Below are 27,191 nucleotides of genomic sequence, written 5' to 3' on the forward strand. Positions count from 1 at the left end.
TGAGTTACATCTTTCTTTTGATAATGCTTCATGTTAAAGAAAAACACTTACATTTAGAGAAATTGGAGATTTAAATTTAGAATCTTTGAATTTGACTTTTCTAATGCAAAGAGTTTGTTCCTTAGTTAAAGAAGTTTGCTAAAAAAGAATTTTTTTTTTTTCCTTTGGCATAAGTTTGATTTTTTATTTTTTATTTTTGTTACAATTTAAGCTCTTATAGGCTAGGAGCAATATGCAGTTTAGGCTCATGCTTTAAGGAGCAACAATGAAGTGCCAAGGTTTGAAAACAAATGTAGTGAAATTTGATGACACACTCCCTTTATAATCATTGGTGATGTTTTTGCCCCCATTGATATCATCTTCAAGTTCTTCAATAGACATGTTTTCACTTACTTTTGTTTTTATAACAACCTTTATGTCATGTGCTCATGTAGCCAACTCTTCGAAGGTGTGGGGTCATATCCCTTAGAGAATGTACAAAAGACCCTAATGCATGCCTTGTATGCACATTTCCACACCCAACACCTTGGACAATTTATACTTGCAATCAAGGTTTAAGGAACACCAATGATTGACGTAGTCAACAACTAGTTTGTCTTTCTATTGTTTGGTGTTGGTAAGATCCATCATGCTTATAGTTCATCAGGTGCTATAGAAGCGGTTAGGGAATTCACGCTCCATTTGGTCCAATTCTAGTTGGTGTTTTATGTTGTTGTCTTGCAGCTGAGCTAGAACTTACGTAGGTGGATGAATGGGCTTATGCAAGCCCAATCCAAGTTGTTAGAGATATTCCACTCTTGGCCAGTTTTGATTAGTTTTCATCATGGATTAAAATTTTGAAGGCAATCGGCAAGATATTTTAACGGAAATACCTAGTTTGTTGGTTTTTCCGCATGATTTTAGAAAGCACTTTTAGTCATTTGATGATGAATAAAGAAAACACTTTTTGCCTAAAAAATGTTTTTGAAAAAAAAATTGGTGTATGACAAAAATTTAAGAAACACTTTTTAAAATGTGAAAAATTACTTATAGTATTAAAAAATCACTTCTAGTATTTTCTAAAGAAACATTTGATAGGTTATTCTTCTAAAAACACTTCTACTAAATACATTTCGCATAGAAACACTGTCAAACACACTTTTAGAGTGTGTTTGGGAGTGATTTTAGGAAACGTTTCTAGTTTTTTTAATACTTGAATAATAAAAATTTTCAAGTGTTGAAAAGATTAGAAACACTTTATAGAATCACTACCAAACGGGCTCTTAGTGTGATTGGTTATCATATATTAATTGTCAGCCTAATCACTTCCAATCACATATCCAAAAGATACATTCAGCTTAACTAGCTCATTTCTGGTTTGTCCCAGCCTGATCTCCCATTGATATTTTTTCACCAAGTTAACCAGGGCACTAAAAGCCATACAATGTCTTGATAGCAACTCAAGAAGCCACAGTGCAAAGTTCACCTTCATGACTCCTATAAACTGAATATAAGGTGCATTTTTGGCCACTGCATGGACCACTTCACATGAATGATGAACAAAACAAAGCCCACAACTTCAACCAAAGTTCATACAAAAACATTCTATCCTAAAAGTATGAAAATATAAAGAACTGACTTGACAGGAACAACCTATACATACTTGTATACTATACACATATACATGGAAAGAAATCAAAGAATTCATCAGAGTTGTATGAAACAGAAAAAATCACACTAAAGCAGAAAAGAAACACTATTTTTCACCTGCCCTCTCCGATAATCTCATGGACTTTCGTTTTAGTGGCAGTTGCTGGAGAACGGTCTGCATCAGCTGCCATGCTGATACTTGTTGATGAGTTGAAATGGCTATTTTCACTCATAAAGCTGGATGCATCGTTGAACTTCCAATCTGTTAAGTATCCGGGCTTTGTTGTAACTCTGGACACTTCAATATCTCCTGAAAGCATTGCCACCGCACGGGACATTGGTGGCCGTAGAGTTGGTGATGTCTGAGTGCACAGAAGAGCGACTCCTATCATTCTTCTTGCTTCTTCTTCACTGAATTCTGATAACCTTGAGTCTACCAGTTCAATTTCACGGTTGTTTTCATGTAGTTGCCAAGCCTATGAAATAAGGAAAAGAACTAGTTCTTAGATCCTATTAAATGTGATAAGGGACTAAATTCAAATGATATCTGAACCAAAATGGAAAGTTCCAATTCCCACAATCTGTCTAGAAATGACCTTAACATGTCCAAGAGATCCAGTGATGCCCAATTTTCTTTATAAATTATCAGGGAATCAGAACATGTATGCTTAGGTATGGAATGGCCCTGATCACTATGAGTACCATGATGATTACTGGTATGAAGACATTTCACAGGATAAAACAGAGTCCAAGGGGTAAAAATATCATACCCATTCAAGAAGATAAGTCTTTTCTTCTTCCAAACTTGTGTCAGAATTTGGCCTTCCACTGACAATCTCTAGAGCTACTACACCAAAACCAAACACATCGGCCTTTTCTGTGAGGTGCCCACGCATGGCATACTCCGGTGCAAGATACCCACTACATCAGTAACATAAAAGCTCAGTTTTAAAGATTAGATGATACACAAAAAAAAAAAAAAAAATCCCAAAAAAGAGAATAAAAATGGGACTAAGGGCCTTGACTTTTGAGGATCTTACATTGTGCCTGCAACACGGGTGCTTATGTGAGTCTTCGTGTCATCATACAGTTTGGCCAAACCAAAATCTGAAATCTTAGGGTTGCGATGATAGTCAAGCAGAATATTGCTGGCCTTCACGTCTCTGTGTACAATGCGAACTCGCGATTCCTCATGAAGATAGGCTAGACCCCTGGCTACACCCAGCATATATCATAACGGGTTGGCCAATCAAGGTCCAAACTTCCCTTTCCTGTTCATGAATAACAAGTATAACTGTATTCATTGTGTTTTCTTCATAAGAAAATGTCATGATAGCTAGAGCTGCTAAGGTGCTACCCTTACCAAATAGTGCTTGATCAAGGCTCTTGTTTTCAAGATACTCATAGACAAGTGATCGGTTTACTCCTTCAATGCAGCACCCATACAATTTCACAAGGTTACGATGTTGCACAGCTGATATGGTTGCAATCTCTGCTACAAACTGCTTCTTTCCTTGGTGGGATGCTACAGATAGTTGCTTTACAGCAACAACTCTTCCATCAGAAAGTGTCCCCTAACGAATATAAAATTATTGCAAAAAAAAAAAAAAGGAGAATGAGAAAAATACCATGTTTGTAATCATAATTATAATCATAAAAAAAAATATAAGCTCAATAGGATAATGACCTACCTTATAGACAGGTCCAAATCCACCCTCTCCAAGCTTATTAGAAGGACTGAAGTCTCCAGTGGCATTTTTTAGTTCAGCATAACTGAAAGTGTATGGCCTAGCATCCATACCTAGGAGCTCTGCAAATTCCAAACAAAGCACAATCAATTGTGAATCTGCTCACTGATTTCCTACCTAATCAACAAGATGTCTTTGCAAATGCAAAATTATCTTTGACAACTGGATGTTGATCTGCAAGAACTTGTATATTCTTTGGCAAGATGTTTGGATGCCTCTTTTAACATGCATCAGAATAAACATAATTGCAAAATATTTTAATTCTAGAACTGGTCTTTAGCTTAAATGTAGTTTAGTAGGAGATAAGTAGATAGAAGTAACTAATGTCCCTCTCTAACTATCAAAAAATAAGTGGGTTCTTTAAACTGCCTTTTATCTCTGAACTTTGGTAAAAAAAAACATGTTCCACAAAGACAGCAGTTCTTTACACCTCTGTTTTATATTTAAAACAATAATTAAAAAGAAAAAAGAAAAAAGGCATAAGTGCATCACTAGATGTTAAATGTCCTAAGCAGGCATCTATAGACCAACACCAGTGAAAACAAGAAAAAGTACTTGCAAATAATGTCAGAGTGGGCGCTGAAACCAATTCAGAAGTCAGAGCACTAACAATATGAACACGACATAGCCTTTTGCATTACCTTCATCTTGGTTTTCATATGGCTTTTTTCTTCTTAGAACGAAATAATAAACAGCGAAAACAGATAGCAAGCACACAACTCCAAGGCCAACAGCAATTCCCACTATCAAGCCAGTCCTATTCTTCTTCCCATTTGGAGCAGTGTTACTCACGGTAGGTTCAAAATCTGTGTAAAATTTAGTCTCAGTACCAGTATGAAAGTGGATCAACATTTTAGTTACTGATTTGCATCAAATAGCTTCCAATAGCATTACCTGGGGTAGCATTGATTGCTGAAATAGAAGGTCCATATGTCCCTTGAGCAGGTACACAGCAAGTCCCTTTTCCAGCCCAAAAGAGATGGATTTCAATGTAATTTTCCAATACTTGAGCCGTGAATTCTTTCTTAACAGCTTGGAAAGAGACCCCTCCTGCCTCCTTTCTTATGTCAAAATCTTTTAAAACCAAATCTCCCTAGAATAAACAAATTAAAACTTAGATAAAAAAAGGGGAAACATATTGGAGAATGTCTTCTTAGGAATTTGGGAATAGAAGAATTCATTTAAGTTTCATTCACTAAGCCATAACCTGAGATTATATCAGGAAGGAATCAGAAGGACACGGTTGAACTGACAATTTGGAGTACAATTTCATAACTAAGAATAATATTGATGGTTAAGGCAACATTTTTGAATAAGAAAGAAGCTGGAGTTTTCATTCTATAATTCTTAAGAAAACTTTTAGGAGTTATTCTCAATATTGTGGTACATTAAGTATCTATTGAATCAAGAAATCACCAAAAAAAAGAAGAAATAAAACCAAATTGCAATATCAAGATCTGTCCAAATTTTCAAAATAATTACAAATTGATTCAAAATAAACACAATGTTGGTTACTCTGAAGCTTGAGTTTAACAAAGAATAGTCAAAACACAGTTTCCTGCACAAGTCCTTATTTCAATACTAACCTGGATATAAACATCGAAGACACGCCTTCCAAGACTCTTCCAAGAATTTGAATTAACAATTGCTGTCTCTGCAAATTGGAGGGTCAAAGTATAGTTTCCATTCTCAAGGCCTAAGCCATAGTATCTTAATGATCCAGCAGAGATCCTTGCTGTTTGGAACAGCTCTGAGTCTAAAGTATTTGTGAATTGAGATGAAGACGTGCTTGTGTACTGAGGATTGTTGCTTCCGGAAAACAATCCAACATTGCTAACTGCCCACCTGTTTCGTCAGTCACATAGTATGTAGCTGGACCAAGAGTTTCATTATCCCTCTCAAACACAATCTGATCAGAAGATGTAATCTGAGGACCACCACACTTGATTGCAAAGTTGTAATCTGTACACCAATATAAAAAGCAGCATTTATCAAAGTTAAAGAAGTCATTTGATTTTTTCAAGCAAAAAGTTAAATTCACCTCCATCTTTTTTTTATCGAAGTTAAATGCATAATTATTTTCAAATGGTTATACTCAAGAATATTGACAACTAATGAAATAATTCATACTTAAGGTTGCATAAAGTCATTTTTCAATGCTCAAAACTGACATGAATCAGCAGCAAACCTTCATATCTGTTTAAGTGATAATTCCAAAAAAATTTCTGACATTTGATACTTCATAATATCATTTTACAACTCTCTCAGCCCAATTCACCCCTCAAATTGATGACCTGTGAATTTTCCACTAAAAGAGAAACTTGTGCTATGATATCTATTACAAGGCTCTCCCTGGACCTAACTAATCAAATCTCTTGACCCACAAGAAACAAACCTCATTAGTTTCCCTTTTTTGAGTCTTTCAACAAACATGTCCTGGAGAAAGAATAAAATCTAATGCAAGAACACCAATCACTAATATGACTTGCCCGGTCTAAATTAAAATGGGTACTCAAGTAAAGAAAGGATTTTCTTATTCTAGCTCATACAAGTTAATAGAAATGTGAAATACAGTTTCCAATATTGACAGTATTCTTTTTTATGACACTGATACTATAGTAGATTTTTCTCCTTTTCATGCCATAATACCTAATAATATGTTCCAGCACTGAAATCATGAAAAAGGGAATGTTCTGCATTGAACTTACAAATTCCAGAACCTCTATTGCAAGGAAAATTTTGTTGAAGGCAGTTCAATCCTGAAGGAAGAACACTGTAAACACAAGAAGAAGAACATACGAAGTTAAGCCAGAAATGTAATGAAATTATTGGAGCAGCCTATATTAACTATTTTAGACTATTATGGAACTTTCAGACATTAAGCATTGAGAGAAACCATTTGCATACTTTTAATGAATAAGCATATCTTCATGGGTTAAAATATGGGATTGAAAAAATCACCTGCTGTTTGAACTGTCTAGTGTGAAGTTGTTGGCGACCAAATTACTGCATTTTCAACCCCATAGAGAATCATAAAGTACAATGTTAGTATCAATATCAATTGATACAGAACATAACTCACGTAACAAAATGCAAGTTTCATATTATCATTGAAGAAGCAACAAAATATGTCAAACCCGAAAGCTGGTGGTTAAAATATTACAGGCTTTACAGCATTGCAATTTGAATATAAAACTAGAAACTTCTGACCTACAAAATTTTGGAAAAAAAATAAACAGAAAGAATAGGATTTTCAAACATACAGTTGTAAATTCTCTTCATCAACCCAAGAAGGAAAGCTCCCTGATAGTCCATTGTATGACAAGTCACTGCAGGCATAACATAATGGGAATGTTAAGTATATTGTCCACCAACTGATAGCCAAAATTGTGGTCAGTCTTAAATTTAGATATTGGAAAATCTTAATTTAGTCAGTGGAATTATATAAGATTGGTCAAATTGAACTTAAAGAAGTAATTTTTTCACACTACAATAATCTCAATCCAGAATCCTCATGTATGTTTCTCCATTTTTCCTCATATGCATAAAATATTATGGTGTAACACAAATATCAAGAAAGATTTTACATGAAATAAATGGCACTGTACTATGCTTCTGGGCTTGCTCTTTGATTTGTCGCCCACATCGTGACCCCTGATAACCATCTGTCAATGCACCATGATTCTTTCAAACTAGTAAACATGACAACTAAACCTACATAATGCTACCTTACATACTGGATGAGAAATGAACACTCATACTCTTGAGAGGGGGAAAATCCAAATCAAACAAAAGAATAGACATCAGGACTAAAATTCTGTCCTAGGGGAACTTCAGGAAAAGAAATTTTCTAATAGATTTGTTACTGCTGAAAAAGCAGGTACTACCTTCTTTTTGGAAGAAGCAGCTTTAAATGTTTCACCTTCATTGTTTAATTTCAAAGAAATAAAATAAGCTACCATGTATTATTCAAGCAGAGATTTTTTTTTCTTCTCCAAAGTTGCTTCCACATCACAATACAAACAATATATATCAGCAGCCAGTAGGATCCTGATTCTTATTTTTGTATCACCACATATCAGCAGCTAGACTTGTTCTTAGTGCATATCGGGATTTATAACCCTTTCTTCCATATGCAAACTTCTATTTTAAGAGAAGTACTAAATGATTTTTGGGGCCTACAATATATAGATCTTCATAGTCTCACATAAAATATTTTAGAAATGAAACTTGCCATTCAACAGAATTCATAGCCCTAGTCCCTAGACTTAGCATAATGGGGAAAAAAGGAATGAAGATATTAGCTAGATACATCAATTTTGAACACATTTTAATGATTATGAACATAAATATATTGAATATACTTACATATTGAGAAGAGATGTACTTTTCTGTGAAGGTAGACTACCAGTCAACTGATTATTTCCAAGGAACCTGATAAAAAAGACAACAATACATGCTTCACAATGCGAAGGAATATCTCTTGGAAGCACATGAAAGAACTAAGGAGGCAGGGACCATTACAAGTAAGTGAGTTGACTCAAATTGAAGAGAGATTCTGGAAGTTGTCCACTTAGATTGTTGAAACTCAAATCCCTGTATAAATAATCCAAAGGCTATAACAAATATGGAGTAGCTGTCATTGAAAAAATAAATATAGATAAGAAAAATGATCTCCATGTGGCGAAAACTAATAAAATCTACCCCAAACCCATCACCTCAGCTGAATCAAACCAAGAAAAATGGGCTTGGGTTGATGGCTAACTTTTTTTTAATTCAATCCCAAACATATTGAGCTCTACTTAGACCCTGGATTAACTTACCTGGCAAGTATTTACTCATTTAGAATTTCCCAAAATTAACTTTGTATTAAAGATGGATTGTTGGGTTGGTTCCAGGTGATTCTATAAAATGAGTTGTGCTCCAGAAAGTTGGATGTTTTGGAGCCAATCCAAAATTTAACCTGACATGTTGTTCATGCACAAAAGCAACATCCATAATCGGGAATAACTTACAGCTGAGTCAAACTTCCATATTCTCCAATATTTGATGGAATGGCATCAGAGATATTATTATTCCTTATTATTCTGCAAAAGACAACCATCTTTTTATACTGAAATCCCATATCAGAAGGTTAAGTGCAAAAGGAAAAAAATAAAATCCAACTGTTTTATAAGCTAGAAGCTTGTTGTCTTACAAGGTGCTTAGCGACTTCATGTCCTTTATAAATTCCAGTGAAGAAGAGCTTCCGTTAGATATATCACTTATTCTCCTAGATTTTATATAGCACAAGAAAAGGTTAATCATACAGATCTGCTACCTATGAATGGAAATAACTAACTGATTCTACACTTACAAATCGGTCAAAGAGGTTAAATTGGAAAATGATGACGGGATGGAGCCTTCAAAAGAGTTCCCCTGAAGCCTCCTACAGAAACAGTTTGAAGAAGCAGATTATAATTGTATAGAAGTACTCTATAAAGTTGAATATCATGGTATGAAAAGTTCACATCCCTTAAAAGACATACATTTACATTGAATTTATAGCATAAAGTGAATTAAGGCATGTAATCTAAGCATAAGTGAAGGAAAATAATGATTAAAAAACTGATAACGTTCCCTTACAAGACAGTTAGCTTTGACCAATTCCCAATGAAATCAGGTATGTTTCCTGTGAGTTCATTATCCGATGCCCACCTGAGAGCCCCAGAAATTTCAGAAAATTATATGAGTGCACCTTTTTCTTATCAAGATATAGTACAACAATCCCAAAATGTGCAGACAGAAGGCGAAGAAAGCTCTTACACTGTAGTCAGGCTCTGTAGATTAGCAAATGTTGAAGGAATCTCACCACTTAAACCAGAGCTATCAAAGTAACTGTCGGGGTAAGCAGAATTCATTAATTTAAACAATATCTAATTTCTTTTCCTTAATAAAACATGATCAGTGTGCCCTAGAAATTACTCATATTTTGTACCCATGCATATGTACAGAAATCTACCAACTAAAACCAAGGAGGTATGTTAAAATAACATAAAATTCAAATTAAATTTTGCATTTTGTGTGAAGGATATCTCAATATTTATTTGTAGTCCTCTTTTAGAATTATACTACTATTTGCCTTTATGTTGTACTAAGGGATCAATCAACCAATATTACACCTTCAAAATCAGCCATATGATAGAGATCCATTGATTAGTTGGATCTGGATCAACCTCAACCTATAATAAAAAACTACACAAATTAGGTGGAAATGATACAAATACTTACTTATCCTCTACCTGATCTAATTCAAAAGGAACTTCTATTAGTTCAAACAGGTGGAATTGTTTCCCAAACTTCTTACTAAATTATGGAGTGAAATAAGTATTTATTAACCTTTAAAATCCCATAACAGCTGCAAGCACTTCAGCAGTTAAAGCTAACAAAAAGTAGCCTACAATTTTTCCCTTTCTAGCATTTGGTGAGGAGCTATATATGCAAAAATGGAGAGCAAAGAGAGAAGAAGGAAGTTTCAGACCGGGATCATTGAAAGACCAAATTTATAAGTGCCAAAACCACAAGGTTCAATGGACTTGATCATCATGCATATGGAAAAACCTAAAATGAAACAAAGTGAGTATGTCATCTTAGAAGAAGAATGCTTTATCCTTTTTCCAAATTCTGAAAACATTACCATAGTGAAACCATTGATTGGTTAAACAATAACAACATATCCTAAACATTTGTGTAAGCTACACTATGAGATCCTATTAAGCTATGTCACCCTCTCTACAGCATCTGTTTTGTTTTTACATATCATAGGTTGTCATCTATGTGCGTATTAATTCAAACCATGTCCATTTTGTTATCCTTCCCTTCACCTTATGGTCCTTTCAATTCAAACCAAACATCTCTCTACTATTATTGTTCTTCATGGTCTATGTTTCACATGAATAACCATCTCAACCAACTTTATCCAATCTTGTCCCTAATAGGTGGTTGGTGTTACCCATCAAACCGAACATGATCAATTTACAATATATCCTGTTATCACAAATCCTCTTTAGCCTTAAGTTGATAGTAGGTCTGAAAATATTGCATTAGACCATCAAAAAAAGAAAAATATCTCCAGTTCAACTATACCCCTATAAGTCCATAGGCAAATTCCTATTTTGTCATCCTTCCTTAAATCAAACTAAGATTACAAAAATGGTCATTCCTCAATATATTTTGGATACCAATCTTCATTATTATCTCATTTCCACTAACTTATCAAAGAAAAAATTATTATCTCATTTCCGCTCCTCATCACAAAAATGGTATTCCTCATGCCTTGTTTTGATCTCACTTGTCTGAAAGCCTATATATACTTCTATATCCCTACAACTCCTATCCCCCATACACCTAAGACAAGCATCTACATTACTACATTATGACTAAATACCCCCTTGTAACCCTACCAAATATCTCATGCCAGTTTTATGCTGTTGATCATGACAATATATCAGTTTGATGCTAAATTACAGTTATCACATCGGCTAGAAACAATATCATTGGAAATTCTCAAGAACCGTTTCCAAAATGTGAGGCCAAATAACTAATGTAACCTAACAAGATTTTCAGCATGTTTCATAGACACACGATAAAAAATCAAAATTATATTAGAACTTACAGTTGTTCTAACTTCACCAAATTCCCAAGCTCAGATGGCAGAGAACCAGAGAAGTTGTTTGTCCCAAAAGCACTGCAAATTCAACAAGTAAATAGCATCAGGTTAGCTCCAAGTGGTAATATTTTAAAGATTATCTTCTTATAAGTCCATATCATCAGCAAAAAGTACATGAACATGGTTGTTATAACTTGACATAGCAACACCTTGTTCTGACATGGTCGCACCAAGCCAATCAATGTGTCAAATGAAAAAAAAAAAGAAGTGGGGTGGGCGCATAAAAGAGTTGGTAAGACTAGCATCTTCCTAAATTGAAAGTTATATGGTGTCGAACAGGGAAATTTGGATTGAAGCATAGTACTTGAAGATTACTAAACAATTCTGTTATCTATACAAAATAAGAGTACGGAAAACTTACATTGATCGTAAATCAGTAAGCTGTCCAAGTTCCTTAGGAAGCTCCCCTGATAGTGCATTAATTCCCAGGCTCCTAACAACATGAAATTAAACACCAATAAATTTCAGTGTACTAGGAAATTTCAAATAAAAATTTCTAGTGATGAGCTTACAAGTACTGCATGCTTGTTAGATTGCCAATGGATGCAGACAGGGAACCTGTCAAATAATTTTGACCCAAATTCCTGTTAAAAAAATGGAGAAAAGTAGTGTTACAAATAAGACAGAATGCAATTGGAACCCTAGTAAAATATTTCAATGGGTTGATTTTCTGCAGTAATAATATCCAAGAAAATGAAGAGATAAAAATGCACAACCATAACTACAAGCAACGAATAAGTGAAATATGAAGTCATACAGATTGGTGAGGAAAGTCAAATTCCATAGCTCATCTGGGATTGCACCAACGACGTCCAATGCATAAACTTTCCTGTAAAGAATCATTAAATGAAGTCTAAGCTTAAGAAGCTCTAAGAAGATGAAAAAGACCCAGACATGGAATATAGATTTGAAGTGTTGGTTTAAGGGAACCAACTTGGATGCAGTGGTCTAAGCATCAGATTGGGCCTCAATGTCACTTGGGCAATGACCACTCAAACCAAATATCAAGCAGAGGGACTGCATTTATAGGAAATAGACCAACAATGTACAAAATCAAACTGAGTAATACTCAACAATCCAAGCACAAAAACATGTACATACAGTTGAGTGATATGGCAAGTAGAGGCATTGTCGTAGGAACAATCACATTTGATTCCGGGATTTTTAATGTCAGCGCTATCAAGAGCAGCTCCGGTGCATGGTTCCCCACTAGTGTTCCATTCGTTTGATGCTGAGATTCCCCATTGTTGAAATATAGAATTCAAAATTGTCACTGCAATCAAAATTCAAAAGCTAAGTACAAATTTGGGGTTCTGATCTTCTCATGTAAAAACCAATTGATGAGGGTAGGAAGCCATCAAACCCTTCCCAATATGAGCCTCTTGGACACCATTTTACTTCAAAATCAATTTTTTAGGTGTGTTAAAATCAATTATTTACGAGTGTAGACAAACAAACCTTTTATATCATTCGACGTCACATCACATCAATTTATCCCAAAAAACCGCCATTTATCAAAGGTACAAATAAAATTGGTTTGATCAATTTTAGAACAAAAATATCAACCGAACCAATATGCTCAATTTATATGAAGTAAAATTTTGAATAAATTATAATTTTAATAAAAACCGAATCAAACCAAACCATTTAATGTTTTTTTGATTTGATTTTTTTTTTATCAATTTTGGCTCAACAACAAAACTCTTTTTATTTTGAGCTAATCCATTGATATAGTTTTATGTTAAACAATATTTTTAAATAATAATTGTAATAAGCTTCAGCTGAATCTAAAAGTCTATCAAGTAATGAATAATAAGTCTTAACCAATCAAAATTTTAAATAATAATACGAACAATTTTGTTTTTCCTCAAACGAAACTAAGCATTTCACAATATAAAAACAAATCATTTTGATCAGTTTTAATGGATTTGGATCGATTTGATCGAGTTTGAATATTTGGCTTACACTCCTATAGTTTGTCATCTATGAAAATTAAAAAAATGTACATGTCAAACTACCACGAGGATTGTTTTCAAAAAGGGGACCATCAAACTGGCGTGATCAATTTTGTTTTTCCTCAAATCGAACTAAGCATTTCTCAATTTAACAATAAATCAATTTGATCAATTTTAATTGATTTAAATTGATTTGATCGAGTTTGATAATTTGGCTTACACTCCTATATTTTACCACCTATGAAAATTACACAAATGTACATGTCAAACTACTAAGTTGAATCTATACCCAATTGAATAATATTCTACAAAATGATACCGTATAATATAAGATTTCAATAAAAATAATAATGTGGAACCACTTACGCGTCAACCATGATGAGTGTGATAGAAAAAAAAATGTCAATTTGCATCCTACACGTACTTTTAAAAAGACCAAGAAAAATAAATAAGTCTATCATTGCAACTTTATCTAGTGAGGAGACAACTTGAAATTTCTAATAATTGAGATTAATCATTTAATCTAAACATTATAATAAGAGATGATGACGTCTTGCTTCTCTAATGAGATACATGCCACCCATGTTTTTAACTTTACCAAAATATATATGAAATGCTAATTACTAATGGAGTTTTGAGATTTTTGATCACATGCGATACTTAGACAACCCAAACAGAAGGCATGAGAGAGATGGAGACCAAAAGAGAGAAGAAGTATGAGAGAGGTGGAGAGACAAGGAGAGAAGGGCACCTTCAGATGGATCAGTGGTAGCATTGGCTTCAGTGGATTGAGCAGCAGCTGTATGAAAGAGCCCAATCACATAAACACCATACAAGGCAACAAAGACCCAGCTGACTGATTGAGCTCCGGGCATCAACTTCATCATCAACAAAAGATAACCGATAGCCTAGAGAGGAAGAGAGAAGAGAAAAAGAGAGAGGCGATCAGGCAAAGGAGCTGAAAGCCGATGTTGGTGTATAGATGCAAAGTTACAAAGCACTTTCTTGTTATAATAACATATCTGCAACTCTTCAAATACAGACGCTACCGCAGACAAGTCCCCACAGCCCAAAGACTTTCACAGGACACATGGGTGTCTTTTCTTTTTTTATTATTTTATTTTTATATTTACAAAGAAGTTGATTATGAACACGTTGAGACGGATTTTGAGGGCTGTTACAGGCCACAGTATCCGCGTTGGATTGGTTAGGAGGAAATGGATAAGATAATGAATGGATACAGGATTTGGGCGTATGCTTTTTTGACGAGTGCGGGGGCGGGGGCGGAGGAGGCTGAGGATCAATGTTCAGCATCGGCTCCTGCTGCGGAGGTCAGAGAAAGCGTCGCCCAGGGTGATCTTGGCGTCACTCATGTTGTTGGCCCCTCAATTCACACCGCCTCTTTTGTTAATGTACCGCTGTCCATTGTTGTTCTTTCTCGTTTTTCTTCTGTTGTTGTCTTTTGACTCTTTGTGACCGCACGCATCGTGGGCGTTTCCTCATCAACTACTTATATGTCAAAAGTAACATATAGGAAGTTGAGTTGAAAAAGTAATCTTTTTTAAATAAAAATTTCTCATCAAAATTAGTTTTCAAAATATTTATCAAACTAATTTTTTAACCATGTCAACTTTTATTTTATTAATTTTTAGTGATAAGACCACGAACTATGGTTTTATCATAAAAAAAAATTAAATATAATAGTGGATTATGCTAATATGGCATAATCATGGTACTCTAATGAATATTTTGAAAATAAATCTAAATTATTTTTTGTTTTATTTAAAAAAAAAAATTACTTTCATAGCAAACTCTAAATAATTAAGCCACGAGCACATCAATCGGATATAAATACCCAATGAACTATTTGAGGAGGATCAATCCTTAATCTTCTTCTCTCATTTTTAATGAAAAAAATTATTTGGCTTGATTATGGGAAAGTTCAAGTTTCCTTTTAATACCTATTGAGATGTCTTTGATTATTTTATTGGTAAATTTTATCTCAAATTGTGAATGAAACTATAAATACGAAAATCATTATAACTTTTTAACAATATAAGAGTCTTAACCTTTATTATTATAAATAAATAAATAAATAAAAAATAAAAAACCAAAAACTCCAAGAGTTGATTTTTCAAAGAGGAAGACTTTGTGTCCTGATCGAAATAATCATATCTCACTCTATCCCTAAACTTATTTCATTACGGTTTTAATATAAACACTTAATCTCTCAACATTATAAATGTATTCATAATTATATCAAGTACAATTATGATATAATAGGTTGATTGTAAATATAATTTCTTAATTTTGAGCTCATATGTTCTAGATTCAAATTAATCATTTATAAAATATGTTCTATAAAGATAAATTGTTTCATGTTCATTAAAAACATATCCAAAGTGTGAATAACAAAGTAAAATTATATTATATCCAAGATAGGGCGATCAAACCCATTCTCAAGGGGGTGTTTGGTAAAACTTAATACTTAATGACTTAAGTTGACTTTAAGTTAAATTATACTTTAAGTTGTTGATTTCAAACTCATTACTTAATTCTTACTTTATGTATCAAGATTATATAATAAAATTAACTTAAAATTTAATCTAAATCATCAAATTGATACAATTATCCCCATAAGTTATAATTAGAGCAAAAGGGATTGAGTAACAATGGAAGTTGTGCAGGTAACTAGGGTAAATGGAGTTAAAAAAGTAAAATAAAGATATAAACTTAAAAATAAGATAATTATTTTTACTTATCACTTAAAATTATTTTTTACTGTAAGTCATACCATTAAATTATTTTACCAAATATACTTAATTTATTTAATAATTTAAATTATATTATTAAATCATTTTAAGTTATTAAATTGATTTACCAAACACCCACTCAATCCTAAATGAATCAACTTTTGCATTTTTGCCCAAAAACGAATTCAAATTCCCCAAACTTGTCCTATAGGGGTGCATTATGGCAGGTTATCTAATTAGCTTAAGCAATTGTCATCCCAAAGGAGTGCCTCTAGCAAAGCTAATGTGGATAATTTTATATTTAACAACACATTGATGTCCACGGGGCAAAGAGGGTCATATTGTTTGACCAAAACTACACGGGTCATGTAATTTTAGGAAATAGTGTAATTTTTCCTTTTCTATTATCATCTATGACTCCTCTGTTAAGGAACCATTTTGATTGACTTATTTCCTATAAATATTCTTATCTTTAAGAAAAATAACCTCTAAAAGATATGTAGCTCTTACATCACTAATATTTTAAGCTATAGATAACACCTTAATCCAAAGTTGTGGTAACGATGTTTTTTTATTGAATGAAAAAAAATTAAATATTTTTATTTTTTTAATTCAGTTAAAAATAATCTATGATATTAACTAACATAATTATATAGAACGTATTAATAATAAGTTCACTTTATTTATATATATTAATATCAATATATTATTTTTAACTTAATAAAAAAAATCAAATATTTTATATTTTTCTATTAAGCAAAAAGAAAAACAGGGAAATCTTCACCAAGCTGCTGAGAGTGTGTGCATGATTTAATTTTGTCTCTTTGTTTGACTTTCCTGATTTGTTGTTAGCATAATGCAGGCACTTCTTGTGTGCTACAGTTCTGCTCCTTTTGGCGTCTCTTTATTATCAATAAGTCAAATTAACAGGATGATTAATGTAGGTGAAGGCCATGACGTATGTGACCCATAATTTGTGGGGAAATTCTACAATACCTCCTTCGGTACCATGCCTCTATTTTTTTTCATCCATTGGATGAAAATGATTAAATCTCAGCCATCCAAATGAAAAAGAAAAAAAAAATTTCAAAAAAAATTTCTACCGGGTACCTCCCCCTCCCGTTCTCTCCCCCATCTCTCCTCCTTTTCCCCCCAAATTTGCTCTCTTCCTCACGCATCCTCCATAGCCGACTTCCTCAGCTCACCCATTTCCCGCTCTCATCTTTCTTCCCGTCCATAGCTGGCTGGCTGTCTCGCGCATCCTCCATAGCCGACTTCCTTAGCTCACCCATTTCCCGCTCTCATCTTTGTTTTCTCTCCCTTTTCCCGTTTTTCTCTCCACTGATTCTCCACAGCTGGGTGAAGACCACGGTCGGCTTCAACCGGGCCAATCGAGGGCGACGTCGCAGACCTTATCAAAGACGTCTCCACAGCTAGGTGGAGACCACCTTCGCCGTCAACCGGGATCAAAGACGTCTTCACAGGTGGGTGGAGACCACCATCGGCGTGAACCGGGCCAACCTCCTCCAAGCCGACGTCTTGACCTCATCAAAGAAGTCTCCCTCAAGGACCGCGAGCTCAGGATTGTGGGCGAGGTCGGTGCCAAGATCCGAGTCTTAGACTTCATTTCTCCCGATGTCCAGGTCAGCTATTTTTTCTGCTAGATTCTTCTTCTCGAAGATTTTATGTAAATTTTCTGAATTTTTGCTTTCTCTTCCCCCTACCCCTGCATTTGTCAGACGGATAATTTCGGTTCTTCACACGGAGAATTTTAGTGGAATCTTCATAACCGTTGTGTTTTCTTCATATTTTCTTTTTTGTTTAAGAGGTGTAAGGGGTTGTTTTCAGGTTCTAAATTTAATGGTTTAAAAACCCGAATTGAAGACGTAGCTGGAAGAAGAAGAAGAGGGCGTGTAGTACTAAGGAAAAGAAAGCTGAGAAGGACACAATTGTTTGTTACTCAAAAGGCGCTTGTATCCTAATTATTTGGCGAGTTCTATATAAAGGGAAAAAAATGTGAGTAGTAATTATGTGTTTTACAATATTGTGTCCATTATATTTCATGTTTTTTGTTAGATTTATGGATTGATTACATTATAGAAAAAGAGGGTGGTTAGATTATTGAACATTGAAAAAAAATTATATGTTAATTTTGTCATCATTTTAAATGTAAAGATATTTAGGAGGATGTTGTAGTTGTAATGGTATTTGTATTTATTTGGCATTTGATTGATTGTAGTAAGATATAAAAATAAAATTTATTGAAATGTGAAAAAAACTTATGTTGAGGTAATGTGGTGGTGAAAGTATGTTTGATTTATTATATCCGAAATCATATTATAAAAATTGACTTAAATGATTTGATTTAATTTTTAGGAGCGAACGCGATGGTCTTGAAGTTGTTCGAAATCCAAAGAGGCCTATCGGCGCTTGGATACATTACTAGTAAGGGAAAATAGAAATATGTAAAATAATATGTTTTTTAATGTATTTTTTGTGGTTGTTATTGTTAAATTTGTTTGAAATTGTTTTGTAGTAACGATCAATTAGCCATGATGAAAGAGAAGGATAAAGGAGTGAAGATAAATGATGATGTAAGGAATAATATTGCTATGTCTAATATAATTACATTTTAAAATTAGAATTTAAATTATGTGACCAATTAATGTAGTTGAGGAAAAAATTGGGCAAGAAGTGGAATGCACTTTCAAAAGTAGAAAAAGAAAATTTCATAGCAAAGTCCAAAGAAAGTTCAAAACAATATTCACTTCAAAAGGGTGTTGTTCCAAAGGTAATTTTTTTTGTAATGAATATTTAATTTCTTTACTTATGTATTTGTTGGAAATTATATTAATGTAAACATGTTTGATGTTTGTGTATCTTTTCAGTTATATCTTCAGACTCGATGCTCCCCTGAGCGAGTGATTAGAGTGATTGAAAAATTGGAACCAAAGCAAAAGGTAGCCATAGAAGAAATAGGATTTGGTAGCCTCTTGCAACTTCGATGTAGGAAAATTGATCATGGGTTATGTCTTTGGTTGATAAATAGTTTTAATCCGAACACTTATATGTTACAATTGTATAATACTTGTATCAAATTATCCCCCATTGATGTTGAATTTATTATGGGATTGAGGGCAAGAGGGTTCAAGATTGGCATGAACAAAGATGTTGGCCATAAGAATGATTTATGTAAAAAATATTGTGATAAAAAAGGGCGATTGCCATTAGTGATGTTAGAAAATCAAATTAGGGAGGATAAAGAGGGTGGAAACGATTTTAAAGTTCGTTTTGTATTATTTGTGTTGGGTGCATTATTGTGCCCAACAATGAAGCTTTTTGTGAATCGTTCTTTCTTACATCTTGTGGAAGACATCGATTCAATAAAGAAGATGAATTGGGCAGAATTTGTGTTGTCCTATCTTGTGCACGGGATTGAAGAGTTTAAGAAGAAACAACAAAGTGGGGTTTGCGGTTGCTTATTGTTTTTAATGGTAATGTCCTTGTAATTAATTTACATCATAGTGAATTACGATTTTGTTTTAATATAATTATGAATTAACTATATATCTATGTCAAATATACTCGTAGTTATTCTACCACGAGCATATATCATTTGAAGAGAAATTTCTACCGCTATATACTCGACCTTCTCTCGAATTACTGCTTGGGGAGATGATGAAGTATTGGACAGGAAACGAAGATTGAAAAAACTTGGTGGATATGCAAATGAGAATGTAAGTTATAGTTTTGAAAGTCGTTTACTATTTATTTAAGTTTTTAGTGATTTAAAATCTGATATGTATTATATTTTGATGAATATATTGTAGCTCAAAATATGGGTGATAGAAAATGAGATAAGGGATTGCATTGATGGAAATGCAACGACAATGGTGAGTGAGAATGAGGACGATGAGAAATTTGTAATCAATCTAAACAAAGATGTTATTAAACGAGTAAGTGTTTTACAATATTCATCGTGACTATCTATATTAGCATTGATCCTTTGTATTATGATGTTATTAATCACGTTCGTATATATCACTAGGTTGATGTGGGAACTTAATGGAGATGGATAAAACCTTTCAACAATTAAGGACACAACTAATTGATATGGCTTATGGTGCAAGTAGTAGTAGTTGTGATCAAATTTTGGCTAAATTTGAGGAGAATTATACTACAGTGAAAGTCTCTTCCTTAGATCAAGTGGAAAACCTTTGAGAATGCACGAGGAAGGACCGAAGAATGACATTCTCTCATGCGAGAGAAGTTTGGAAGATACGAACAATATGAATGTGAATGAACATTATCTTCACACTTTGTCAAATGAGAAGTTATGCACCGAGGACTTGAATGAAAAGAATGAAGATGCATGTGCTACATCAATTGAAGTGCATATCATTCCAGACAAAAATCAAAATATTTTACCACTTCCAATCAAAAGGAGTAGAAGAGATTATGGAAAGGTATGTATCATATAAAAGAAAAAATTATTTTCTTTACAACTACTTAACCATTACATAGTAAATAGATGTATATTAATGGCATTTTCCATATTAGGAACCATTACGAGCACTATGTGGTTATCCTAATCATGTCATGAAAACACGTACATCAAGGGAGAGGAAACCAAGTAAATTCAAGGTCTCCCCGTTTGTACACAATTTAAGGAAGATGGTAAAACGCGAAGCATCAGAGGTATAATAGAAATAGTTTAATATCATTGTTCTTATTTTTGATACTTAACATATATAGTTAATAATTATGTCTTGTTTCGATTTAGTCAATCCCCATGTCCATTCGTGAAGACGTGGTGGATACTCAATCATTCAATGTACTTCAATCTCTTGTCGCTGATTATGTTTTCAATAGAGCATTGTCAAAAGGTTTGTCGTGTCTAGAACATTCATAGATGTGTTGTTACAATTTTAGCCTTCATATGCTTCCAATTTATTCAAGTTTGTTTGAACATATTATTATTTTAGTGAGCTTCTTGTTGACTTTGGTCATGAACATGGAGTTCGTGGAGATTTTGAGTGCTTACGTCCTAGACAAAATTTGATGGATGTTGTAAGTACCTACTTCATTTATATCAAATGCGTGCTATCTTAGTTAAATAAATTTATTGAAGTTATTGTTCAACAACAGGTAATAAATCTAGAAGCCTCAAAGCTAAATTATTTTGAAAGACAATTCATAGGCATACGAAGTATAAGATGCTATCTTCCCACGACCTTTTCAGTAAGCTCATATTTCTCTTGTTGTTTACTTACATTTAAGTACAATATACTAATGTTCGTATTATGTTTTCTTATTAGCAAATGATTTTGTACGGGAGTCCTCAACCTTTTTCGATAGAAAAACATCCATCGTGAGTAAGTACATTAGCGAATTGGATGATAGCGAGAAGGTTAGTAATTATTTGTAATGTTTAATTGCATATATGAAATTTAGAGTAGATATCGTTTTCACCTATAATATACTATATTTTTTGTGGCCCAACTCATATATATTGTTTCCTACCTTTACAGCTATTTATTCCAATGCATGACGATTGCCCTGGTCATTGGTATCTGTGCGTCATTGACTTCAAAGACTTTGATATCCAAATTTGGATTCATTACGCTCGAAGAGTCGGGACGAGTTCCGGTTTAAGAGTGTGAAAAAAGTGGTATGCTTTCTCCTTTTTGTTTTCCTTTTTATTTGGTTTTTTTTTCTCTCTATATTTATTAACCACTTTCAAAATAAATTAGGTTGAATTTTGTCAGACGTTCTTCAAACTGTATGACATAGGGAAAGATGTCTTCCAATTCTCCATTGATTGGGCTCATTCCATTCTGACCCAAGATAATGGTTAGTATGAATACATAACTCACATAATATCTTTTTTCTGATGTATAATTAGACAACCATTCAATAAGTTGTTTTGCTTTCTTTTCTCTTTCTTAGGTGGGACTGTGGAGTGCATGTCATTAGACATATGTAGAGATTCAAAAATGTGATTCGATGACGAGATCCGACTTTTGTAATTCTGCTAAAATACGTCGAGAAATAGCATGTGATTTAGTTTTACACGAGGAAATAGAGAAAAACAAACCATTGTGGCTATGTTTGTACAAAGACGTCGACACGAGAAATGAAAAAATTATTATTATGATATTTGTTATTTTTCTAATATTTATCATTTCCATCTCCACATATGGTCATGTTTATTGGGAAGTTGTGAGATTCGATGATCATACATTATTAATGATTAAGTCCATTTTATTTGAATATCCAAATACTCTTCTTTCAATATGGTAGGCAAAATGAAATTGTAATATATTGGTATCATTCATGTTCGACATGTGTGATTTTGTACGATCTTTAACCTAATCAAATTTATAAATATTCATTTATCTATGCTAAAAATATATAGTTAGTACATAGTAGACCGGTTGACGAATGACGTTCAGCCGGTAAGAACCAGTCCAACGATTTAGCTAACTCCACTTTTCATAGGCATACGCATTATGCCTACCGATTGAGAACATTCCTCATATGGATAATGACCCTATGGATGCAGTGTGAACTCGTTCAGGATTTGTCCCAACCACCACAAACAATTTTGGATGCAGAATGACCCGTGTTGGCGTTCAATTGAGTGATTGAAGATTTTTCTAAAGGAGTGAGCAATTTTTTTAGTTGTGGAAAGCGGTTGATCAATGAAGAATTGTCTCAACCGGTTGACGAATGATTTGACCAGGGGAACCGGTTGACAAATATAGCAAACTAGTTGACGGATTGTCTCAATCGGTTGATGGTTTTTAACCAGTAGCAACGGGTGAAGATGGGTATCAACCGGTTGAGGAATTTACTCAACCGGTTTAGGTATTTTAACTAGAAGCAACCGGTCGAATGAAACCGGTCGACCGCATGTATCAACTGGTTGCAGATTTTTCACCAGTGGCTACCGGTTGAGGAATTTTCCTCAACCGGTAGACACTGGTGAAAAAAACCCTCAACCGATTGAGCGAATTCCTCTACCGGTTGAGAAAATTCCTCAACCGGTTGAGGAATTTTCCTCAACCGGTAGACACTGGTGAAAAAACCCTCAACCGGTTGAGGAATTCCCAACCGGTAGAGAATTCGCTCAACCGGTTGAGAATTTTTCTCAACCTGTTGAGGAACTTCTCAACCTAATTGTCAACCTTTAACCACAATGAATTTAATTAAATCCGCATAATTAACCGTTTTATTCGACATGATATAAATGAATCAGTTTCTCCATTTACCAATCATTTATGACTTGTTATCAATTAAATTTAAATGTAGAGGATATTGCATTCTATCAATCAACTTGACTCTTGATCAAAATCAAACTTTTCATTAAATAGTAAAGTTAAAAGTACACATTACTGGAAGTGATAACGTCAACTAATAAAATACTGATTTAATACCTACCATCCCTTACTCCGTTAGGAATAAAAAAAGGTTGCATATCCTTTCATTTGGATATTTGTTTGGATCCCACCTTGACATGGTGTTGTCATATTTTGTTCATGTTGCTGAAATCCTGCTATCTGCACATGCACATTCCATTGTTTTTTTCAGCTGTCCAATTCCATCCCAATTAGTTAAACCTAATCATTAAATAATGCATAGCTCAAATTCATGTCAAAAGTGTTTCTTTATTCCTGATCTTACATTATTAAGTTCACCACAATCTATGTACATGTCAGATCGTTCATTCGACAAATGCTCCCCTAACATTCCCTGCATTTTTCAATAATTAAGTGTTGTCAATTATTATTGAATTCGATGTTACCAATGTTTGGAAATTATATAACAAGCCTATTGTACATACATGTATGGTTGCAAAAATGTCAACTGATGAATTTGTTGAAGCATCATTTCCATTTGAATGTCACATTGGGAAGACAAATTAGTTTCCTCCTACGTACTCATAATGCCATCAAAACAATTATGTTAGTCATTTATGTAAGTAAACTACAAAAATTAATCTTAGGGCAATTTTTATTGATATGACATACCATATAACCCGGCTAAGCATTTTGAGAGATTGTAGCTTCTGGACACTTTCGAATTGTGTGACCCACTCTTTTACAACGACTACATCGTCTTCCCTTCTGAACATTCATTGCCACTTTGCCTGGATTCCTTTTAGTCTTCACAATATTTGGATCACGAACTTGGTTAGTGCCTGTCGCTCCATCTGCTGCTATTTTCTTCCCTTTCAAATTATAGTTATAGAGTTCCTCCATTCTCGCCGTCAAATTTTGTATTTCATTTTGGCCTCTATAAATGAAGATGAGTATTGACGCAAAGTAGGAGAGCTTGTTGCACATCGAACTCAATGAACCATATCGTACAAACCGATCCATGTCGTTATCCGTCTCATTCACTGGTACTGATCTTGTATACACCTTTGCTAACTTTGTCCACTCTTCATATACATGACTGAGAAATCTCTTCCAAATGCTCCACCTTCATAACCACCACCATGTGGCAACATGGGATGCCATTGACTCAAACATCATGCATGAGCATTTTAATGTTACAATATCCGGGCAAAATTGTACTTCCCAATTTAAGTTCGGGTGTCTAACTTAGATAATGTGTATGCCCGCATTGAATGATCACTTGCAATACCTACCACAAAGAATAACTCTGCATTTTCATCTCCTCACGAAATTTAAGGAAAGATTCTTTCGTGTATACCGTCGCAGCATGATTTTCAATTATGGATAGTTTGGTGAAAGCACGGGTGAAGAATTGTTCGACTCGAACTCTGCTTTGCCTCGTTTTGCCGTATTCTCATTATGGCTCTATCAAATTGTTGTACAAACTCATACAGTCGCAAGCGAATTTTTAAGAATCTATTTAGATATGCATTCATACTCTCACACCTTGTGTGGTTCTCATCCCTCCAAGAAATTTCCACGTAAATACGCCTCTGCCCATCTTTTACGTTTCCCATATATCTCGGTCACCCAACGATTCTCATTAAGTCCCAACTTTGCAACCATTTCATGCCAAACCTTTTCAAATTCTCTTCATTCCCACGCATGAACATGCACCTTGCAAATATGCTTGAGAAGTCCTTAATATGCACATTCGTGAATGCATTTCGTTGCAAATGCCATGAACACAATCGATGACACGTATCGGGCAATACTTTTTTAATTGCCTTACGCATAGCTTTATCCCCATCGGTTACAACAGATATGGGTTTCTTATTCATCATTGCCTCAAGAAATGTCTCCAACACCCATTCATATGTCCCAACACTTTCATCTATCAATAACGCACAACCAAATACAACAGTTTGGTGGTGATGATTAACACCGACCAACACTATAGAGGCTTTTTATAGGCATTTGTCCTATAGGTTGTGTCAAATGCTAGGACATCTCCAAAACACGCATAATCCATTCGAGCAGTTGAATCAGCCCAAAACAAATTTGCTAGTCGACTTTCTTCATCAATGTTGAATTTATAAAAAAATGAAGAATCCATTTCTGCCTTTCCACACAAATAAGCCAATGCCGCTTCTGCATCACCGTCTTTAATTTCACTTCTACGCATTGATCAACGTGATTGTATATATCTTTTTGTGTGAAACCGACGTGCTCATGTCCCCTGATTGTTTGACCATATAGTCCATAATTTGTGTGGTTTTAACACCTACTTTACGCAAAACATCAACTTGTGCCTTATCTGGATTACTTATTGTTCGATGAGACCGAAGGAATTGTGTGTTGATAGCATCGACCAAATTATGATTATGATCTCCTATAAATTCCTTTACAATCCACTTTCCATCTTTCCTATTCAAGCCTACACGAAATGCAGCTTCACATCCAACTCTACTCAATGATCGTGGCTCACGCTGTCGCTTGTCATTTTCAATAAACTTTGTCGCTCGCTGTCCTTCTCTAGAACACACCCACTTTCGTGATATTATATCTCCATTCTTGTCTCGCTTCAAATCATCTTTTCGAATACTAAATCCGGCTACTTTTGCTAACATGTTGTAAAATGTTCCAGCCTCATCTATGCAATCGAATTGCAATTTGTAGACTTCTTCATCTGATATACCCTTCAACACCTTCTCTTTCAAACCGTTTCCACCCAGGTGGTAAGTGCCACCGATAAATGCATCATCATTGACGACGTCCTCCTCTTCACTTCAAACTCCCGCTTGATTGTTTTCTCCTTACCGATTGCATCATCTACATTACATAAATAACGTAAAAAAGTGCCCAATAATACTTTAACAAATTATCATATCACTTTTGTATCAATTGATTGCATACTTGAAGATAAACCGAATTCGACAACGTCATCTATTCTCATTTTTTTATAAAAATTGAGAATTTGAGAAATTATAGAACCGGTGGAGACTGCACACGTGATAATTTCCCCATGATTTTCAATTTAAAAGGTCATATGTTGCAAAATTGATACTTGTCTGCTATACACAATCATAAGCAATACTTTTTAAAATCATTAAATATCACTTAAAAATCATTATGTTGAGGAAATAACTTGTGAAAATGCAAATGCGACACCAATACCCTAAAAAGATGGCGTTAGACAATGATCGACGTCTGACATCTATACAGAACGCACTATAATTTAAATTGACCTTAGACAACCAAGTGAAGTAATAGTTAAATTCAACTTCCTAGACATAGTTCTCCTGTTGAGGCTAAGGTTGTAGTGCTTTTGGAGGTCTTGTGCAAGAACAATATTCAGATTGTCCAACTTTTTTGTGGTAGGGGATGGTGTTGTTGGTCTTGATGAGCATAAAAAAACAATCGGTACAATTGTTTGGTTCCTCGTAAACCGAATCTATTCTCTCCCTTGCTCTAAGCTATTATAATGTGGAAGAAAGTGGTTGACCTACAATTGACCGATGCATTTTGCTGCTGCTTACAAATTTTCGGCAGTGTCTACCGGTTGAGAAAATCTCTCAACCGGTCTTATGTAACCGGTCGACCGGTAAATCACTGTTATAAAATGTTAACATCGTAGCTAATGTTTCTTTTGTTGTTCATTTCATTAAGGCCTTCATTCCTTATCAGAACGTTAGAATGTTGCCCTATTTAGGCATACTATGTTAACAAAAATACCATCATTAATCTTATTGCCATCTTCAATGAGTTTGCAGTCACAATAATTACTACCTCTCATGCACATTCTTTAAAAACATGGATAATCACTTTTATATAATTCTATGTAAAAGCATGGAAGCTTTGGGTACGCCGCCAAACTTATTCCAAACTAACCCCATATTGGGAGTCAATAATACACATTTCTTAAGGTTGATTCTCTCCTTTTAAGTCAGTTGAATATGTATTACCCTATAATTTGATGATAGTGTGATTTTTAC

At 34.2% G+C, this 27,191-nt stretch overlaps 1 protein-coding gene and 1 long non-coding RNA gene across 4 annotated transcripts; one reads left to right on the plus strand and one right to left on the minus strand.

Annotated features, from left to right (window-relative positions):
- Window positions 1-1,334: 1,334 nt before the first annotated feature.
- Window positions 1,335-14,165, minus strand: LOC117910297 (probable LRR receptor-like serine/threonine-protein kinase At1g56140). The gene is given in 26 exon segments (XM_034824378.1): window positions 1,335-2,105; window positions 2,400-2,550; window positions 2,670-2,853; window positions 2,856-2,900; window positions 2,993-3,203; window positions 3,321-3,439; window positions 4,019-4,183; window positions 4,272-4,470; window positions 4,964-5,229; window positions 5,232-5,339; window positions 6,086-6,150; window positions 6,339-6,383; window positions 6,641-6,706; window positions 7,746-7,811; window positions 7,902-7,973; window positions 8,393-8,464; window positions 8,575-8,649; window positions 8,734-8,805; window positions 9,003-9,074; window positions 9,183-9,254; window positions 11,032-11,103; window positions 11,447-11,518; window positions 11,598-11,669; window positions 11,843-11,914; window positions 12,187-12,358; window positions 13,792-14,165. Coding segments are annotated over 26 exon segments (3,084 nt in total). The 5' UTR covers window positions 13,928-14,165; the 3' UTR covers window positions 1,335-1,742.
- A 2,918-nt stretch (window positions 14,166-17,083) lies between these two features.
- On the plus strand, window positions 17,084-19,415 carry LOC117910295. Of its 3 annotated transcripts, none has more exons than XR_004650608.1 (4): window positions 17,084-17,436; window positions 17,642-17,766; window positions 19,166-19,287; window positions 19,385-19,415. It is a non-coding gene; the product is annotated as an uncharacterized LOC117910295 (long non-coding RNA). The 3 variants fall into 3 exon arrangements; XR_004650610.1 differs by lacking the exons at window positions 19,166-19,287; window positions 19,385-19,415 and adding exons at window positions 18,170-18,238; window positions 18,330-18,360 and having other exon boundaries at window positions 17,642-17,809; XR_004650609.1 differs by lacking the exons at window positions 19,166-19,287; window positions 19,385-19,415 and adding an exon at window positions 18,170-18,311 and having other exon boundaries at window positions 17,642-17,809.
- Window positions 19,416-27,191: the final 7,776 nt, after the last annotated feature.

This window comes from Vitis riparia, unplaced genomic scaffold, assembly GCF_004353265.1.
Source record: "Vitis riparia cultivar Riparia Gloire de Montpellier isolate 1030 unplaced genomic scaffold, EGFV_Vit.rip_1.0 scaffold699_pilon_pilon, whole genome shotgun sequence".
Classification (NCBI taxonomy): Eukaryota; Viridiplantae; Streptophyta; class Magnoliopsida; order Vitales; family Vitaceae; genus Vitis; species Vitis riparia.